Below are 21522 nucleotides of genomic sequence, written 5' to 3'. Positions count from 1 at the left end.
GCTTATACTTGGCAAGAGTTCTTTTTATGGTGACCTGTATGCTGTAGGCAGGTATCACCTGATATAGGCTCCCTGGGATTGAAGAAGGGCACGTATACTTCAATCCGTGTGTATCCATCTCACTCTTGATGCTCACTCTTTCTATCATTGATTCGTTGATATTTTACAATTAGTCACTGGTCTTTACATAAGTGTTTGATATTACCATCTTGAAGTACCCTCTCCCATATACACACACACCATCCCAAAGCTCTGCTTCTAGAAATCCTACTGACATTGGAGTAGCCCACAGAGGAGTGTTTCAGGTTGCTGATGTTCTGGCACTGGTGAACACCCCATCCCTAGGCCTCCTTGTCCCAAGGCTTTGTCACTAATCTGGATCCCATCAATCTGCTTTGGTCACAAACAAAATGGTTGAATGGACTTTAATATTGACTCCACCGGCTTCTGGCTTTTTCTAGGACACTCACCTCCTGGAAAACCTGAGATCCTTAAATGCCGTTCTCCTGAAAAGGAAACCTTCACTTGCTGGTGGAAGCCTGGGACAGATGGAGGACTTCCTACCAATTACACTTTGACTTACCACAAGGAAGGGTAAGAAGCTTTATTCTCTCCTATCAAACTCCACAAAAGTGTTCTCACACACCAGGCCAATATAGTGCTGGTCCTGATTTGGAATTAGCAACACCTTCCCTGGATTTCCACAAACAAAGCTCATACCACTGGGGTAGAAGGGAGTGTGAAGTCCATGTCCACATTCTTCTGTCAAATCGTAAAGGAGCTTTCTCAATATGTAGACACTTATCAGCCATAGCAGCAATGCAATAATAGCAGTGTTTGAAATGTCATAACTGTCACAAATATAGATTGTGGCCCAAGGCTACATATAAAAATTTCCTAATTGCTAGGTAATTATTAATGTTCATCGAAAACTTTGTGTCATTTTTTTTTTTTTTTTTTTTAGTATAGTTGTTAATTTTGTGACATACAGTTACCAGTTGCTGTCAAGTTGATTTCAACTCATGGTAACCCAACGTGTTTCAGAGTAGTACTGCTCTCCACAGGGTTTTTCATGGATGTGATCTTTCAGAAGTAGATCACCAGGACTTTGTTCTGAGGCACCTCTGGGAAGACTTGACCTGAACCTCCAACCTTTTTGTTAGCATCCAAGGGTGTTAACTGTTTGCACTTATATAAGACGATACCATATAATAGGCAATAACCATGACATATTAACTTTGCAAACTTGTTTCATGTCCAAGAAAATAAAGAACTCTTTAAGGAAAAAAAGGTGATGCTTTTTTCTCTGCTAATTGTTGATCCAGCATCCATGATTTCTTAGAGGGTATATTTGGTCATAAAGTTACTGTCAGGGCCAAACAAGATCATCTATGTGTCAGTATTTTGTTGCATTCACCATGAGACCCTCCTGGAAATCCTGGGAGGGATGTATCCTTCCCCAGTAAACAAAATATTTAGCTACTGATGGAGAGAGCTGGCCCACTTGCCAAGGATGACATTTTCTTGTACATAAAGCTCTCCTACTTGGGATGTAAACACATGACACATAAACAGGTTTCAGGGACTCAAACAGGCAACCAGAATTGAATATGCCTGAAAGCCTGTGCAGCGTGTCTTGAGTTGAGGCCCCTAAGTCTAAAGGCAGGAAGCTTAATGAGCCACTTGGACCTTAAATTGTTCCTATCAAAGTAATTTCATTCTTGCTGACTTAGTGCAGCCTGAAATAAACCAACATCAGCTTTTCTCCCCTTGGATCTATTTACGTTCTTAACAACGAAATGTGATTCAACACATACATCCAGTAAATGCTGCACTGTGTGTAACCCCACTGTGTGTGTGTAGGTGGAAGTCCACACTTCAAGAGATGGATGACCTGGTAGCAGTGCTCTAGGTATGGCAGTGCCCTGACCATTGAAAACTCATGTGTTTATTGGCAGGGAGCACACATCACAAGGCTCACAGAATCCTCTAGAAGGGAAGGGCTGGTGAGCAGCAGAGTAGTTAGGTCCCTAAAAAGCCCCTTCACCTCTAGAACCTACTAGTCTCTTGTCCTAACTTCCTTCTCAGGCACTTTCTTCCATCTTTCACTTCCAGCTGGAAGGGGCAGTGAACAAAAGTTTAGGGAACCCTTTTTCAGCTCTGGTTTTTGCATTTGGAGTACTTGACCCCCAAAAGCCAGTGATACTGGTCTTTGTATTACTTTCTTATTCACTCTTAATATATGACTCATTGCAGAGAGACAATCACCTATGAATGTCCAGACTACAAAACCGGCGGCCCCAACTCCTGTTACTTTAACAAGAAGCACACCTCCATATGGAAAATATACAACATCACAATAAACGCCACTAACCAGATGGGAAGCAGTTCCTCCGATCCACATTATGTGGATGTGATTTACATAGGTAAGGGGAAGGGAGTGTATGAGGAATTTATGATTCCATTATTTATTCACCAATAGTCAAACTCAGTGAATCTTCTGGGCTTTTGGTGGATTCCTAAAAGAAAAATGAGAAAATTATAATATTCAAAATGTCAACTGAGTTTTGTTTTGTTTTGTTTTTTAACAAAAAGAAATTTAATTTCTCACAGCTCAGGAGGCTAGAAGTCTGAATTCAAGGTGCCGGCTCTAGGAGAAGGCTTTCACTCTCTGTTGGCTCTGGCAGAAGATCCTTGTCTCTTCTGAGCTTCTGCTCCTAGGCAATCTTCACATGACTTGGCATCTGTATTCCCCTATCTCTGCTTCTCCTGCTGGCTTGTTTAATCTCTTTTATATCTCAAAAGAGATTGACTTATGACATACCCTACACAAATCCTGTTGTATTAACATAACAAACACAATCCATTTCCAAAAGGAATTATAGCTATAGGCATAGAAGTTAGGATTTACAACACATATTTTGGAGGGACATAATTCAATCCATAACATTCTACCCTTTGGCCCCCCAAAATTCATGTCCTTGCCACATGCAAAACACATTCACCCCATCACATCATCCCAAAAGTCTTAATCAATTCCAAATCCAATTTCCCATTTCTGAATCATCTAAATCAAATATGGGTGAGACATTAGGCATATTCCATTCTGGGACAAAATTCCTCTTCATGTGTGAACCTCTGAAATCTAGAATACAAGTTATCTGCTTCCAAAATACAATGGTGGAACAGGCGTAAGGTAGACATTTCCATCACAAATGGGAGAAATTGGAGAGAAAGAAGGGATAACAGGCACCAAGCAAGTCCAAAACCCAGCAGAAAAATTTACATTAGCTCTTTGGGACTATCTGTGCAATGGCCCCACCATCTAGGCTCTGGGTGTTGACCTTGCCCTCTGAATTCTAGGTGAAGGCCCCTCAGCCCTGAACTTCAGCTCTGCCCTCCAGGCTCACTGGGATGGCAACCCCACTCTCTCAGCTTTGGACAGCCCTGTACTCCTAGTCCATCTGAGCAGTGACCCCACCACCTTGGCCCTGGCAAGCCCCATTCTTCTGTCCCTTGGACATGGAAGCCCTACCTCCTCAGCTTTGGGCAGAAACCCAACCCAATGGCACACCTTAATGGAAGCCCCACATTCTGGAACCTAGTTGGCAAAGATCTGACTCCGAAACCTAGGAGGCTGCAGCCTCATTCTTTGAAATCCAGGAGACAGTGTCCCCACTTGTTGAAACTGAGAAGGCTGTGCTTTCCATACTCCTTCAACAGTTCTGCTGATCTCCAAGCTGCTCCAGGAATGGTCCTTTTCTTTTTCTGGAGGACAACAGATGTAGTTCCTTTGGCCTATTTCCTGCCTATAGAATTCCAAGAGGTGGGCAGTGTTCTTTCGTTTCATTCTTTCTCTGCCTCTTTCAATCTAAGCTAGTGGGTTTTCTGCTGTGGTAGTTGCTTAGAGCCATCAGTCACAGGCTTAATCTCTTTAGCAAAAGATTGTGAATCCACATCCTTGGTGAACATTCTAGAGCACGTGTCCTTAGTTTGTAAAACAGAATTTTCCAAATGTTTAAGTTTCGTTTTCATTTTGCACAGTTCTTTTTTAAGTCCATCTCTTTCCTCTCGCATTTTATTGTAAGTGCCAAGAAGAAACCACACAGACCCTGTAGGATCTTGCTTAGAAATCTCATCAGCCAGATATTCAAGTTCATCACTTACAAGTTCTACCTTCCACCAAACATTTTGGACATAATTCAGATAAGTTCTTTGCCACTGCATAAAAAGCATTGCCCTTCCTCCATTGTCTAATCACATGCTCATCATTTTCTTTTAAAGCCTTACAAGAAGTATATTTAATGTCCACATTTCTAGCAACATTCTGTTGCTGGTGCCATATGTATTCTCTAAGATGAACTTTCTTTTTTTCAATTGTACTTTAGATGAATGTTTACTCAACTGAGTATTTTAAGCCAATTTTCACCGACTTCATCATTCATGCCAATAAGCCTGGTCCTCGTAAAACTTGTCTTCCTGTGTATCAGATTGACTCTTGTCCCCATTCTTTTCCACCCAGCAAGAATTTTCTATTTATGTTTCCTTTGTCCTGCACTCCTGCACTCCCTCTACAACTGATGTCCACCTCTTCCATGGCAACCTGGAATTTCTTCTCTCTCTTCATGGAATATAGAGCTGCTCCATGGAGTAGCAGCTTTTAGAAGGGGATCATCTGGTTCTGGGCCCACAGGAGTTGTTCCAATTGTTTTGCCCCAAATTTAGTGTTGCTTCTTACCAACTATAGCTACTATGTCACAAAGAATTGGGGGGCAAATAGTGCTACTTGAGCAGCAGACTGAAGGCCAAGATTACCAGGGCATAGTTTGGAGAAGTCATTAGCAAAAGTAAAACAAAGGCAGCCTGAGAGATGCTTTTTGCTTTGCATGATCAACATTGAGCTGCAAGGCAACTCAGCAAAACTGTAGTGGACTTTATAGTTTAGCAGGAATGACAAAGGGGAATCCTAGGACAAGAGATTCACCACCTCTCTGTCAGTTTGTTGTACTATGGTAGCTTGAAGGTTGCTGTGATGCTGGAAGCTATGCCACCAGTATTTCAAATGCTAGTAGGGTCCCCCATGGTGGACAGGTTTCAATGGAGCTTCCAGACTAATACAGATTAGGAAGAAGGGCCTGGTGATCTACAAGAATTGCCCAGTGAAAATTTTATGAATACCAGAACACTATCTGATATAGTGCTGGAAGATGAGGCCCTCAGGTTGGAAAGCACTCAAAATATGGCTGTGGAAGAGCTGCCTCCTCAAAGTAGAGTCGACATTAATGATGTGTATGGAGTAAAGCTTTCAGGACCTTCATTTGCTGATGCGGCACAACTCAAAACGAGAAGAAACAGCTTCAAACATCTGTGAATAATTGGAATGTGGAATGTATGAAGTATAAATCTAGGGAAGTTGGAAATCATCAAAAATGAAATGGAAAGCATAAACATCAATATTCTAGTGTCAGAGATTGAATTGTGTCCCCCCAAAATATGTTGCAATTTGGTTAGGCCATGATTCCCAGTATTGTGTAGTTGTCCTCCATTTTGTGACTGTAATTTTCCTATGTGTTGTAAATCCTAATCTCTGCCTGTGGTTAATGAGGCAAGATTAGATTATGTTAAAGAGGATTAGGGTGGGATCATAACACCCTTACTGAGGTCACATCCCTGATACAATGTAAAGGGAGTTTCCCTGGGGTGTGGCCTGCACCACCTTTTACCTTACAAGAGATAAAAGAAAAGGGAAGGGAAGTGAGCAGAGAGTGGGGAACCTCATACCACCAAGAAAGCAATGCTGGGAGCAGAGCATGTCCTTTGGACCTGGGGTTCCTGTGCGGAGAAGCTCCTATTCCAGGGGAAAATTGATGACAAGGACCTTCTGAGAGAGAAAGCTGGAGCTGATGCCCTGAATTTGGACTTCTAACCTACTAGACTGTGAGAGAATAAACTTCTCCTTATTGAAGACATCCACTTGCGGTACTTTTGTTATAGCAGCCCTAGATAACTAAGACTTCTAGGTATTAGTGAGCTGAAATGGACTGGTATTGGCCATTTTTAATCAGACAATCATATGGTCTACTATGCCAGGAATGACAAATCAGAGAGGAATGATGTCACATTCTTTGTCAAAAAGAACATTTCAAGATCTATCCTGGAGTACAATGCCATCAGTGATAGGATAATATCCATACCCTTACAAAGAAGACCACTCCCCCTATTATCCTATTGACTATTATTCAAGTTTACACACCAACCTCTAATGCCAAAAATTGAGAAACTGAAGATTTTTACCAACTCTTGCAGTCTGAAAGTGATCAAATGTGCAATCAGTGCATTAATAATTACTGGTGATTGGAATGCAAAAGTTGGAAACAGGAGGGTCAATAGAAAATTATGGCCTCGGTGATAGAAACAACACAAGAGATCACATGATAGAATTTTGCAAGACCAATGGCTTATTCATTGCAAATACCTTTTTTTCAACAACATAAATAGAACTATACACGTGGACCTCACCAGATGGAATATACAGGAATCAAACTGACTACTTCTGTGGAAAGAGATGACAGAGAAGCTCAATATTATCAGTCAGAAAAAGGCTGGAGCCAACTGTGGAACAGACATTAATTGCTCATATGCAAGTTCAAGTTGGAGCTGAAGAAAATTAAAACAAGTCCACGAGTGCCAAAGTATGGCTTCAGTATATCCTACCTGAATTTGGATGCATCTCAAGAATAGATTTGACACATTGAACACTAATGACCTAAGACCAGACAAGTTGTGGGACAACATCAAGGACATCATACATGAAGAAAGCAAAAGATCATTAAAAAGAAGGGAAAGAAAGTAAAGATGAAATGAATGTCAGAAGAGACTCTGAAACTTACTCTTGAACACAGAGTAGCTAAAGCAAGCATAAGAAATGGTGAAGTAAAACAGCTGAAGAGATGATTTCTAAGACCAACTAGAGAAGACAAAGTAAAGCATTATAATGAACTGTGCAAGGACCCGGATTAGAAAACCAAAAGGAAAGAACATGCTCAGCATTTCTCAAGCAGAAAGAACTGAAGAAAAAATTCAAGCTTCAAGCGGCAGAATTGAAGGATTCTATGGGGAAAATATTTAACAACACAGGAAGCAACAAAAGAAGATGGAAGGACTACACAGAGTCACGGTACCAAAAAGAATTGGTCAATGTTCAGCCATTTCAGGAGATAGCATATGATCAAGAATGAATGGTATTGAAGGAAAAAGTCCAAGCTACACTGAAGGCATTGGCAAACAACAAGCGTCCAGCAATTGACAGAATACCAATTGACATGTTTCAACAAATGGATGCAATGCTGGAAGTGCTCACTCATCTATGCCAAAAAATTTGGAAGACAGCTACGTGGCCAACTGACTGGAAGAGATCCGTATTTGTGCCCATTCCAAAGAAAAGTGATCCAACAGAGTGTGGAAATTATCAAACAATATAATTATTTTCATGCACAAGGAAAATTTTGCTGAAGATAATTCAGAAACTCTTGCAGCAGTACATCAACAGGGAACAGTGAGAAATTCAAGCCAGGTACAAAAGAGGTTGTGGAAAAAGGGATATCATTGCTGACAACAAATGGATCTTGGCTAAAAGCAGAGAATACCAGAAAGATGTTTACCTGTGTTTTATGGACTATAAAAGGCATTTGACTGTGTGGATCATAACAAATTATGGATAACATTGCAAAAAACAAGAATTCCAGGACACTTAAATGTGCTCATGTGGAACCTGTGCATAGACCAAGAGGCAGTTGTTTGAACAGAACAAGGAGATACTGTGTGGTTTAAAATCAGGAAAGGTATGCATCAGTATTGTATCCTTTCACCATACTTATTCAATCTGTATGCTGAGCAAATAATCCCAGAAGCCAGATTATCTGAAGAAGAATGTGGCATCAGGATTGGAGGAAGACTCATTAACAGCCTGTGATATGCAGGTGACACAACCTTGTTGCTGAAAGTGAAGAGGTGTTGAAGAACTTACTGATGAAGATCAAAGACAACAGCCTTCAGGATGGATTACACCTCAACATAAAGAAAACAAAAATCCTCACAACTGGACCAGTAAGTACCATCATGATAAATGGAGAAAAGATTGAAATTGCCAAGGATTTCGTTTTGCTTGGATCCACAATCTACATCCATGGAAGCAGCAGCCGAGAAATCAAAAGACGCATTTCATTGGGCAAATCTGCTGCCAAAGACCTGTTGTTAGTGTTCAAAAACAAAGATGTTACCTTGAGGACTAAGGCACACATGACCCAAGCCATGGTATTTTCAATCACCTCATATGCATATGAAAGGTAGACAATGAATAAGGAAGGCTGAAGAATTGATGCCTTTGAGTTATGGTGTTAGTCAAGAATATTGAATGCACCATGATCTGCCAGAAGAACAAACAAATCTGTCTTGGAAGTAGGCCAGAATGCTCCTTAAAAGGGAGGATGGCAAGACTGTGTCTCACATAATTTGAACATGTTATCAGAAAGGAGCAGTCCCTGGAGAATGACATTATGTTTGGTAGAGAGCAAAAAAGAGGAAGACCCTCAACAAGATGGATTGACATGGTGGCTGTAACAATGGGCTCAAACATAGCAATGTTTGTAAGGATGGTGCAGGACCAGGCAGTGTTTCTTTCTGTTGTACACAGGGTCACTATGAGTGGGAGCCAACTCGATGGCACGTAATAACAACAGGACAAGTGATGGCTTGGCCCAGACTGAACTCAGCCCACATCTAGGGAGTTGCTAACAAGCTCTAAGGTCACCTCACATATTTCCTGATTTATGCACAGTGTCTGGCATATAGTAAGCACTCAAAAAATGGTAGCTATCATTTTTCTTGTAGGAATTCAGTAAACATTTGTTGAATGAGTGAATGGGTCAGTAGACTATTGTGAAGTCACTGAAAGCATCATTACCAAAACTCCAGGCCTCTCAGCATACTTCAATAATTTAATATCTGAGAGATTGGATTCCATTCAGCAGAGACAGTAATATGTACATTGAATGTAAAATGTAATCACTGAAGCAAAGCAAGTGCAATCTGTAAACCTGTTACCTACGAAGTTATAAATATGAATAGATCTTTCACAAAAACAGTGTGTGTGCCACCAACGAGAAACTTCCTCCCAGCTGAGGGAAATAAGCTATTTGAAATCCCTCCCCTATAATCTTCCGCCCCCAACACTCATTTTCAAATCCCAGCCTAATCTGTATCACCTGGTCCTTGTCATTACGAAGATTATTTGGGTAGCTATCCAACCTTAACCAAAAACCAAACCAAACCCATTGCCATTGAGTCAATTCTGACTCATAGCGACCTTTGGACATGCGACCCAAAATGGACCCAAACCTCATTTTTAAGCACAAACGTGACTGATCATGCGTTTAGAAGCAGGAGACAGGGCCCTTGTCTTCCAGGGCCTTATAATGCAGGTGGGAAGAGTGGGTCAGTACATACAAAGTGTGATAGAAAATGGTAAAGGACTAATAAAGGTGGCAACCAATGAATGCTACTGGAGTTTTTTTCGTATCTACAGTTGAACCAGACCCTCCTGTGAACCTGACTTTAGAAGTAAAACAACCAGAAGACAGAAAACCGTATCTATGGATAAAATGGCTTCCACCCACACTGGTTGATATAAACTCCGGTTGGCTCACACTCCAGTATGAAATTCGATTAAAACCTGAGAAAACCGCAGTGTGGGAGGTGAGTTAACCAAAAGCTTTGGAAGGAAGCATGTTCTTTTGCAGTGATGAACCCTCACAACTGAAAACAGATCGTTCCTCCTAAGTACTGGGCAGCCATGTTGGCTTCCCGGAGCTGATGTGACTCACCCATGTGTGGTAGTGCCTTCTTCCCTCTGGTGGGATTGATGGAGGTGCTTATCTTCACAGCTCTCCCAGGGCTAGTTTCTTGCTGCATGGTCTCTTCCACGAGGTCCCCAACTTGCCTCCCTCAGCATATTTTAGGCCTAGACACCTATGAGAGTACTCAAGTGACATTCCAAACCAAAACCAAACCCATTGCCTTGGAGTCAATTCCGACTCATAGCAACAGTATAGGAGATAGTAGAATTGCCCCATAATGTTTCCAAGGAGCAGCTGTTGGATTGGCGCTTCCGACCTTTTGGTTAGCAGCCTGAGCTCTTAACCACTGCACCGACATTAGGTGAACAGAAAAAATATCTATGTGTAACCTGTCCATGATCAATGGCTATGTATTTAAAACAGTTCAACATAAAGAAATAACACAGTAAATTACAGGCATTATGAAATTCTACCCTTAAATACTTTAGTATACATCTTTTTTTAAAAAAAGAATATTTTCTAACATAGCTAAAATAATAAATAATATCACACATAGGGAAAAATAATTATAATTCCTTAATATCATCAATAACCAGTATGTATTCTAACTCCTCCAATTATTTCAAAAATATCTTTTATAGCTAGTTTGTCCAAACCAGAATCCACTCCAGCACAGCACATTGTGGCACATTGTTATATCCCTTTTATCTCAATGCACTCAGAAAGCTGGGCCTGTTGTTTCATAGACTGTCCCACGTTCTCTTTTATCTCATTAGTTACTTGTGGTATCATTTAGCTAATTTCACTACGCCCTATGTTTCCCGTAACTGGTTAGATTCAGGTTGAATAATTTGGGGCAAGAATACTTCAGAGGTGATATTATGTACTTCCTCTTGCATCTAATCAGGAGATTCAGTATCTGTTGACCACTGTTAAAGATGCTAAAACTAACTGTTGAGTTGGGGAGGTGACAACCTGATCCCTTAATTGTACAGTGATGCTTAATCTTGTAGTATGATTTCAGCATACGTGGTTGCCTACTTCCCTTCCACCTAATGATTTTAACACCAATTAATAATCCTTGCATCAGTTATTTCATTAGGGTTTTCAATATAACAATTTTCTAATTTTATGTATTTGATTTAATCGAAGACTAGTTGTCTTCCATAAAGTAGAGTTTGGGGAGATATTTGTCCACCTGAAATAGAGTTCAAATGGAGAGAGAAAATCTGTTAAATTTTTGTGTGAGCAATTTTAAAGGGAAGAAAGAGATGGGGCTGAGAGGGTGGAATGGTGAGAACAGAGTATCTGCTAAGTCTGGTTCATCAGCCTGACTCCTCCAAAAGCTTACTATTAAGAAAAAAACTCTCTTGTCTTCATACCTAAAAGCAGAAGTAACATCTGTTTTCCATATTCCTCCTTAGACCCATTTTGCTGGACGTCAGACTCAGTTTAGTGTCCTCAGCTTATATTCGGGACAGAAATACCTTGTCCAGGTTCGTTGCAAGCCAGACCATGGATTCTGGAGTAAGTGGAGCCCAGAGAGTTCCATTGAAATACCAAGTGGTAAGTGTCTCAACTGCCTTTTGTTTATCCTCCTAAATATTTTTAAAACAGAGTGTAGTTAGTAAATTTGCGTGGCTGCTAACCAAAGGGTCAGCAGTTTGAATCCACCAGGTGCTCCTTGGAAACTCTATGGGGCAGTTCTACTCTGTCCTTTAGGGTCACTATGAGTTGGAATCGACTTGACGGCACTGGGTTTGGTTTTGGTTTTTTTTACCTACTGACAGAGAAAGTATTTTGAGCCTTAACCAGAAGAATAAGCAGAAATGGGTTTATCATCTCTCCACCCAATACAGAAGTTTGGGAGGATAGCATGCTCCCAGGATCATCTAGGTTAAAGCTGCAGACCTAGACTTGGCATGTCTCAAAGCCTTCGTGGCCACTTAAATTTGATTCCCCCCATCTCCACCACCACTATCATTTGGAGGGTCCAGCTAAAGTTGTCATCTAGTTCTCCCAGAATGTGTTAGGTATTATCTCTTCTCAAAGGCATGAATTGATCTTCAGTCTCTCATATCAATGACAAGTTGGTCTCTTGGTCAAGACAGAGCATGTATTAAGCACTTCATTCTAACAAAGTGCCATTAAATATGCTGACTTGTATTACGCAGAGCAGTGATCATTCATCTTGTATTTCTACAGAACTTTGCAGTTTACAAAGTCTTCGTTTGGCTACCATCCAACCGTCTCAGATGTTCAGAGGGAATATAATTACCGTTAGAAATTAAAAGCAAGGAAACTGAAACTGAGTAAAGTTAGGAGTCCTATCCAGAGCCAAATGGCAAAGCCTAGCTCTTCACACAACTTTCCTGGACTAAGTACCAATGCATTCATTGGCCTGGCATACAGGAAGAAACACAGGATGGTGCATCATAAGACTTACAAATGCATCTAGTCCAGCTTTGGATCTTACTAAATAAAAGAACAGGGTCTAGAAGCAGACTATTGTTATGTTATGTGCCATCGAGTTGATTCCAACTCATAGCAGCCCTATATGGCAGAGTAGAACTGTCCCATATAGTTTCCTAGGCTGTAATGTTTACAGGAACAGATTGCCAGGTCTTTTCCCCTTCAGGGCCAACAGGTGGATTCAAACCAGTGACCTTTTGGTTAGCATCCAAGCACTTAACTTTTCACCACCAGGGCTTCTAGAGGCATACTGCTTGGGTTCAAATCCCAGACTGCAACCCTATAGTTATATAACCATGGGCAAGTCACTGTTTGAGTCTTCATTTCTTCATCTGTAAAATAAGGCAATACATGTAAAGGGGTTAACAGTATTTCTGGCTCCTAGTAAGAACTCAATAAACGTTAGCTTTTATTATTATTACTGCAACTGACTATGCAATTTTGAGTTCCCCCTCTAAGGATCACAACAAATAATATATGTAAGGATTTTGAAATGTGTAGAGTATATTAAAATATCTAAAACATATTAAAATATTAATACTGTTGGGAAATAATAATCCCTTTATTAGTGTTAGTTCGATTGCTTTTCAAATGAAAAGAGGTATAGGTAGGGGAAAAAAACTCTTGAGTTCAAACGTTTCATTCGTTGTTTGTTTTTAATAATACTGCATGTGATCAAAGTGTTCTGGCTGCTTGTTTTCCAGACTTCATCGTGAAAGATACAACTGTGTGGATCTTTGTGGCCGTTCTTTCTGCTGTCATTTGTCTGATTATAGTCTGGGCAGTGGCTTTGAAAGGATACAGGTACTTTAATGTCTCTCAGTCTCCCTCAAAATCATGATTGTCAGTGATAATGACCAAAAAGATACACAAAGATGACGGAAACCTACAGAGAGCCCAAGCACCTCATTTCAGCCATTAGTCACAGCATGTTCACTCATAAAATCTTTCATCAATGCAAACAAAAGCAGAAAAATGGACTTGTTTGAGGCTGGTACTCTTTCTGTCAAATGGAGGCCCACAGTTGTGAAATAGTAAAAATCTGGCAAGAGCAGCTAAAACCAAGGAAAGCAAATACCCTAACTACTCCACTAAGTCCAGAATCAGCCTCCTAAATTAGCCAAAGATCATTTTTCCATGTTGTTATTAGTTGCCATCAAGTTGATTCTGACTCATGGTGACCCCATGTATACAGAGTGGAACAGCTCCATAGAGTTTTCAAAGCTGTGAACTTTTGGAAGAAGATCACCAGGTCTGTCTTCCAAGATGCCTCTGTTGTTGTTATTATTAGGCGCTGTCAAGTCAGTTCCAACTCATAGTGACCCTATGCACAACAAAATGAAACACTGCCTGGTCCTGTGCCATACTCAAAATTGTTGCTATGCTTGAGCCCATTGTTGCAGCCACTGTGTCAATCCATCTCATTGAGGGTCTTCCTCTTTTTCTCTGACTCTGCTTTACCAAGCATCAGGTCCTTCTCCAGGGACTGAGCCCTCCTAACAATGTGTCCAAAGTATGTGAGATGCAGTCTCACCATCCTTGCTCCCAAGGAGCATTCTGCTTGTACTTCTTCCAAGACAGATTTGTTCGTTCTTTTGGCAATTCATGGTATATTCAATATTCTTCTCCAACACCACAATTCAAAGGCATCAATTCTAATTCAGTCTTCCTTATTCATTGTCCAGCTTTTGCATGTATATGAGGCAATCAAAAACATCATGCCTGGGTCAGGCACACCTCAGTCCTCAGGGTGGCGTCTTTGCTTTTCAACACTTTAAAGAGATCTCTTGCAGCCAATTTGCCCAATGCAATGTGTCTTTTGATTTCCTGAATGCCACTTCCATGGGCATTGATTGTGGATCCAAGTCAAATGAAATCCTTGACAATTTCAATCTTCTCTCCATTTATCATGATGTTGCTTATTGGACCAGTTGTGAGGATTTTTGAAGGCTGCGGTTTATGATCTTCATCGGTAAGTGCTTCAAGTCCTCTTCACTTTCAGCAAGCAAGGTTGTGTCATGTGCATATTGCAGGTTGTTAATGAGTCTTCCTCTAATCCTGATGCCCTGTTCTTCATATACCCCACCTTCTCAGACTATTTGCTCAGCCTACAGACTGAATACGTATGGTGAAAGGATATGACCCTGATGCACACCTTTCCTCGGACTTTAAACCATGTAATATCCCCTTGTTCTGTTCGAACGACTGCCTCTTGATCCATGTACAGATTTCTTCTGAGCACACTTAAGTGTTCCAGAATTGCCATTCTCTGCAATGTTATCCATAATTTGTTGTGATCCACACAGTGGAATGTCTTTGCATGCTCGATAAAACACAGGTAAACATCTTTCTGGTATTCTCTGCATTCAGCCAGGATCCATATGACATCAGCAATGATATCCCTAATTCCATGTCCTCCTCTAAACCCATCTTGAATTTCTGGCAGTTCTCTATCCACATATGGATGCAGCCGCTTTTGAATGATCTTCAGCAAAATTTTGCTTGCATGCGATATTAATGATATTGTTCAATAATTTCCACATTTGGTTGGATCCCCTTCCTTGGAAATAGGCATAAATACAGACCTCTTCCAGTCAGTTGGCCAGGTAGCTATCCTCCAAATTTCTTGGCATAGATGACTGAGCTCTTCCAGTGCCACATCCATTTGCTGAAATGTCTCAGGTGGTATTCTGTTAACTCCTGCAGTCTTGTTTTTAACCAATGCCTTCAGTGCAGCTTGGACTTCTTCCTTCAGTACCATCAGTTTCTGATCTTATGTTACCCCCTGAAATGGTTGAATGTTGACCAATTCTTTTTGGTATAGTGACTCTGTGTGTTCCTTCCACCTTCTTTTGATGTGTCCTGCTTCTTTTAATATTTTCACCACAGAATCCTTCAATATTGCAACTCGAGGTTTGAATTTTTTCTTCAGTTCTTTCAGCTTGAGAAATGCTGAGCGTGTTCTTCCCTTTTGGTTTTCTAACTCCAGGTCTTTGCACATGTCATCATAATACTTTACTTTGTCTTGTCAAGCCACCCTTTGAAATCTTCTGTTCAACTCTTTTACTTCATTATTTTTTCCTTTTGTTTTAGCTACTCAACATTCAAGAGCAAGTTTCAGACTCTCTTTTGACATTCGTTTAGGTCTTCTCTTTCTCTCCTGTCTTTTTAATGATCTCTTGCTTTCTTCATGTACAATATCCTTGATGTCATTCTACAACTTGTCTGGTCATCAGTCATTAGTGTTCAACGTGTCGAATCTATTCTTGAGATGGTCTCTAAATTCAGGTGGGATATACTCAAGGTCATACTTTGGCTCTCGTGGACTTGTTCCAGTTTTCTTCAGTTTTAACTTTAGCTTGCATATGAGCAATTGATGGTCTGATATGCAGTGAGCCCCTGGCCTTGTTCTGACTGATGATATGGAACTTATCCATCATCTCTTTCCACAGATGTAGTCGATTTGATTCCTGTGTATTCCATCTGACGAGGTCCATGTGTATAGTCACCGTTTATGTTGGTGAAAAAAGGTATTTGCAATGAAGAAGTTGCTGGTCTTGCAAAATTCAATCATGCAATCCTTGGCATCGTTTCTATCACCAAGGCCATATTTTCCAACTACCAGTCCTTCTTCTTTGTCTCCAACTTTCACATTCCAAACACCAGTAATTATCAATGCATCCTGATTGCATGTTTGATCAATTTCAGACTGCAGAAGTTGGTAAAAATCTTCAGTTTCTTCATCTTTGGCCTTAGCGGTTGATACATAAATTTGAATAATATTCATATTAACTGGTCTTCCTTGTAGACATATGGATATTATCCTATCACTGACAGCATTGTACTTCAGGATAGACCTTGAAATGTTCTTTTTGATGATGAAGGCAACGCCATTCCTCTTCGGTTTGTCATTCCCAGCATAGTAGACCATATGACTGTCTGATTCAAAATGGCCAATACTGGTCTATTTTAGCTCACTAATGCCTAGGATATTGATGTTTATGTGTTCTGTTTCATTTTTGATGAATTCCAGTTTTCCTAGTTTCATATTTCATCATTCCATGTTCCAATTATTAATGGATGTTTGCAGCTTTTCTCATTTTGAGTTTTGCCACATCAGCAAATGAAGGTCTGAAAAGCTTGACTCCATCCATGTCATTAAGGTCACTTCTACCTTGAGGAAGCAGCTCTTCCCCAGTTGTATTTTGAGTGCCTTACTACATGAGGGGCTCATCTTCTGGCATTATATCAGACAATGTTCCATTGCTATTCATAAGGTTTTCATTGGCTAATTCTTTTCAGAAATAGATTGCTGGGCCCTTCTTCTTAGTCTGTCTTATTCTGGAAGCTCAGCTGAAAGCTGTCTGCCATGGGTGACCCTGCTGGTATTTGAATACCGGTGGCATAGCTTCCAGCATTACAGCAACACCCAAGCCCCCACAGTACCATAAGCTGACAGACACATGGTTGGAGGGGGGCAGTTTCTATAAGCCTCTGTAATTATTATCGTCCCCATTGATTGTTTATTTCAAATAGCCCCAGAATGCCTTACCCATACCTACCCTAACCCATGTAGAGGATATCTGGGGGTAATACTAATCTTTCAAAAGTAACAAAGGAGAAGATAAGTCATTTGCATCCAATCTCATGCATTCTTTTATAGCATGGTGACCTGCATCTTTCCACCAGTTCCTGGGCCAAAAATAAAAGGATTTGATACTCGTCTGCTGGAGGTAAGTGTCAGAGGTGGCTGTAGTGGGACACACTGCTTTGTAACTATTAGCTTGGCATGTGCAGACACAATCCCGGTCAATTCAGGCTGGCCATCTCATTCGTCCTTCCCCAGCTGCACTTCCTCTTTAGCAAGTGTGTAAACAGAAAGATGTGTGGCTAAGTGACATGGTTGCCCTATTGACGTTTCTGCTGCGGAACTGGCCAGTATGTGTGTATGCACACATATGTTGTGTTCATGCATGCAGGTGTTCATGTAGTTAGTGGGATGAGAGAAAGAGGAAAAGGTGAGTGCTTTCAAAGTGCATGAAGAACCAGAAGGATGAAGGCACAAATTATCAGACCCGAACTATCAGAGCACAATGTGAGAAAACCAAGGAAACATGAAAACACACAGACATTTGCTAGATCCACCAGGTTTGGCCATAAGAACACAAGAGAAATATTTGTACAAATAACCAATTTAGGAGGAGGATGGATGTTTAGATGAATACAAAGCAGGGATCCACCACCACTACCTCCATCATAAATTGGTAAAGTCTTCCACTTGAATGATCTTTAAAGAAGGCCATAGTAACAGAATATCCAACTATAATCATTGCTCTGTTTGACCACACAGTTGAGATTGGATTGGTGCATTGTGGGCTAATGTTTCCCAGAGACCATTTAGACTGATTCAAGAGGGAATTAAATATAAGTGTTTTAAGTGAAAAGAGGGTTTAGAATATTTTTAATTTCTCTCCAGGTTGAAATATTTGGTTTCAACCTGACATTGATGTCTATAAAAGCAATTACCTATACGCTGTCTCACTTGATGCAGGTGCCATGAGGCTGTCAATGCAGGAATGTGAGAAGTGAGCCCCAGAGGATGTGTCTAGTCTGACTTCAGTCAAGCTACAAATGTTAGAGCAGATTGTAGAGCCCAGGCATTAGGGACCCTGGTCCAGTGCTCTTACCCTACTGTCCAGTCCTAACATTGGCCTTTATAGAGCAGTGTGAAGATCTCAGCTGAGTTAACTACTGCTTAGCTTGCAAATTGATCTTCTCACTACAGAGGCTTAATGATATAATAAATGCTTTGTTCTCAAAAAAAAAAAAAAAATTAGTATTCTTAATTATATTATGTCTTAGTTTCTTAGTGCTGCTGTAACAAAAATACCCCTAGTGGGTAGCTTTTAAGAACAGGAATTTATTTTCTCACAGTCCAGGAACCTAGAAGTCCAAATTCAGGGCATGCGCTAGGAGGTGGGCCTTCCTTGTCACTAGGCCCATGAGGACCTTGACATCCCTTGACATACTTTGGCAGTCCTTGGTATCTGTCTTCCCCCTACATGTATTCTGCTCTTTTTGTAACTCAGAAGTAATTAGGTATAGGACCCACCTTACTCTGATATGCTCTTATTAACATAACAAAGGAAAACCCCTATTTCCAAACAGGGTCATATTTACCGGTACAAGGGTTAAGCTTTCAACACATATTTTGGGGGGACACAATTCAATCCATTACCAGAATTCCAGTTGCCTTCAAGCTGATTCTGACTTACGGTGGCCCCTGTGCATCAGAGTAGAACTGTGCTCTGTAAAGTTTTTAGTGGCTGATTTTTCAGAAGTAGATCGCAGGTCTTTCTTCCAAGATACTTCTGGGTGGACTCAAACCTCCAACCTTTCTGTTAGCAGCCAAGGACCTTAAGCATTTGCATCACCCAGGGACTCCTAATCCATAACACATTATCTGTAATCTTCAAAAGAACTCTGCCAGATGGGTACTATTATCCCCTTCTACGAATGAAGAAACTGAGGTTCAAAGAGCAACTTCTCCAAAGTCATATAACTAATAAGTGACAAAGCTAAGATTTCATCACGGATCTGTGACCTAAGTCAGAGGAACAGGAAGAAGAAGGTGAAGTAAGAGAAGGAGGAAGAGGAAGAAGGAGGGGGAGATGGAGAAAGAGGACAGAGAGGAGGAGAAAGAGAAAGTAGAAGGATAGGAGGAGAGGGAGAAAATATGGGATAGGAAAAAGAGAGGGAAAGGAAGAGGGTGGGAAAGAGAAGAGAGACGAGAAGAAATGGAGTAGAAGGAGAGGAAAAGTGGGATAGGAAGAGGAAGTAGGAAAGGGAAAGAAAGGGAGAAGGAAAAGGGAGATGAAGAGAAAGAGAAATAGCAGTAGAAGAAAGAGACAAGAATCAACTTACTCTTGCCAGATTCTAGAAAGTGGTGGTAGAGGTTAGAAAGCCAGCAGCCAGACTTCAGAGACACTCTGCCAGTGATCTCAAAAGTGTCAAATGCATTCATGAGCACAATGGTTTTAGATGTTCCACAAATGTTTATTTATTCAGTAGTTACATGTTTATTTAAATGTATGTTTAATATTCACTCTTTAAACTCATGATTATTATTGCTTAGAGAGAGACTAGGTTAAAATCACGGCTGATCTTTTAAAAGTGTTGTTGTTGGGTGCCATCCAGTCAATTCCAATTCATAGTGACTCCATGTGACAGAGTAGAACTGCCCCATAGAGTTTCCTAGACTGTAATCTTTATGGGAAGATATTGCCAGGTCTCCACGAGGTGATTATAGGTGGACTTTTTTTTTTTGGTACACAAATGTCTGAAGTTTGGGAATTCTGCAAGGCTGTTGCTATATCTCAACAGCCCGTGGTATCAAGCAGACCAGACATGGCTCTGCCCCTAGGGTGCTGATTTGGATTGTTTTGAAGCTAACAGCTGTCTTTCCTTGTGTTTGTGTTTTAATAGAAGGGCAAGTCTGAAGAACTCCTGAGTGCTCTGGGATGCCAAGACTTCCCTCCCACTTCAGATTGTGAGGAATTGCTGGTGGAGTTTTTAGAAGTGGATGATAGTGAGGACCAGCAGCTAATGCCAGCACACTCTAAAGAACACCGAAGTCAAGGCCTGAAACCCACTCACCTGGATCCTGACAGTGATTCTGGCCGGGGCAGCTGTGACAGCCCTTCCCTTCTGTCTGAAAAGTATGAGGAACCCCAAGAAAATCCCCCCACATTCCACACTCCTGAGGTCATCAAAAAGCCAGAGAATCCTGAAGCAAATATTACCTGCACCTGGGACCCCTGGGACATTCACTTGGAAAGTAAAATATCGTATTTTCATGCTGGTGGATCCAAATCTTCAACATGGCCTTTACCACAGCCACCTAGTCACCACAGCCCGCGATCTTCTTACCACAACATGGCGGATGTGTGTAAGCTGACTGTGACCCCTGTGAATGCAGCCATTACTTTGTTGGACAAAACAGAAAATGATGCTGTAAAAGCCTCTAAAACCGTTGAGACTGGAGAGGAGGAAAAGACAGGCAAGCCAAGGGAGATGGAAAGCTCCCCTTCCAAGATTGACCAAGACATAGCATGGCTGCTGCCCCAGCAGAAACCCCTGTTTCTCTCTGCTAAACCCTTGGATTATGTGGAGATTCACAAGGTCAACAAAGATGGAGCACTAGCATTGCTACCAAAACATAAAGAGAGCAGCAATAAGACAGAGAAGCCTGGTACTCCAGAAACCAGCAAGGAGTATGCTAAGGTGTCCAGGGTGATAGATAACAAAATTCTGGTCTTAGTGCAAGACCCCCAAGCTCAAAATGGGGCTTTGTTGGAAGAATCAGCCAAGGAGGCTCCTCCGTCACATCAACAGAACCAAGCTGAGAAAAACCTGGCCTGCTTCACTGCGACAGCAGATAACTGCAGACTCCAGATGGGGGGCTTGGATTACCTGGATCCCACTTGTTTTATGCACTCTTTTAACTGATGGCTGGGCTCATGGAATGATCAGTTACAGTGTGATTTCTCTTCAGGTAACACTACAGAGTCAATGAAATGCAATCTAGCAGCATATGTCCGAGAATGTGGTTAGAATGACACTACAAAAACTCACTTGCCATTCACTCCTTTCCATAGGCTCCATTTTCAGCCAGTTCCCTTTCTTCAACAGGTGATTCCAAAACAAATCATTTTGTTTCCTAACTGTGATTTGTAGATTTTCTTTTTGCTCTTAGTTATAAAATTATGTGATCAATGAAATAAAAGTACATTGCTTAGTATCCATGAGGGCCAGTACCAATAGGTACATCCCCTTGGAAAAGGTTCTCATGGTTTGGTAAGTGACAGAAAGAAAGAAAATAGACAAAGTTGTTTACCACAGGAAGATGAAAGATATGGAGAAAATGCCATGAAAACTGCTTTTGGAAACCAATTGCTTAACCTGCGCACTCCTCTTTCATTTTATTAAACCTAAAATGGCTAGGATTAACAAAACACAACACACTTAAAGAAATAATGCATTCCAGAACACCAGACGAATTGTTTACATAGTTCTTATACCTTACTGCAGATATGCAAGTCAAAATGTTGCCTCCAATTTTTTCTTAAAAGAGTTTGAATATGCTGAGCGTGGATATCTTTCTTCTAAATTCTATTTCATTCTAAAGCCTCTAGAG

General features: G+C 40.9%; 1 protein-coding gene across 1 annotated transcript; it reads left to right on the top strand.

Annotated features, from left to right (window-relative positions):
* Positions 1 to 406: 406 nt before the first annotated feature.
* On the top strand, positions 407 to 20968 carry PRLR (prolactin receptor). Its single transcript, XM_003407885.3, has 7 exons — positions 407 to 594; positions 2257 to 2426; positions 9584 to 9753; positions 11279 to 11420; positions 13031 to 13130; positions 16990 to 17059; positions 19812 to 20968. Exons 1-7 carry the CDS (start codon positions 419 to 421, stop codon positions 20832 to 20834), a joined length of 1851 nt encoding a protein of 616 aa, XP_003407933.1. The 5' UTR covers positions 407 to 418; the 3' UTR covers positions 20835 to 20968.
* The last annotated feature ends 554 nt before the right edge of the window (positions 20969 to 21522 follow it).

This window comes from Loxodonta africana, chromosome 2, assembly GCF_030014295.1.
Source record: "Loxodonta africana isolate mLoxAfr1 chromosome 2, mLoxAfr1.hap2, whole genome shotgun sequence".
NCBI classification, from domain to species: domain Eukaryota; kingdom Metazoa; phylum Chordata; class Mammalia; order Proboscidea; family Elephantidae; genus Loxodonta; species Loxodonta africana.
Note: the sequence above shows the minus strand (reverse complement) of the source record. Positions and strands in the feature narration are given on the sequence as shown.

Excerpts from the sequence above, each read along its gene's own strand:
- PRLR (XM_003407885.3), top strand. The coding sequence starts at position 419 with ATGGACTTTAATATTGACTCCACCGGCTTCTGGCTTTTTCTAGGACAC. Across the intron at positions 13,131-16,989 it reads GTGGCTTTGAAAGGATACAG|CATGGTGACCTGCATCTTTC; the intron begins GTACTTTAATGT and ends ATTCTTTTATAG. Across the intron at positions 17,060-19,811 it reads TTGATACTCGTCTGCTGGAG|AAGGGCAAGTCTGAAGAACT; the intron begins GTAAGTGTCAGA and ends GTGTTTTAATAG.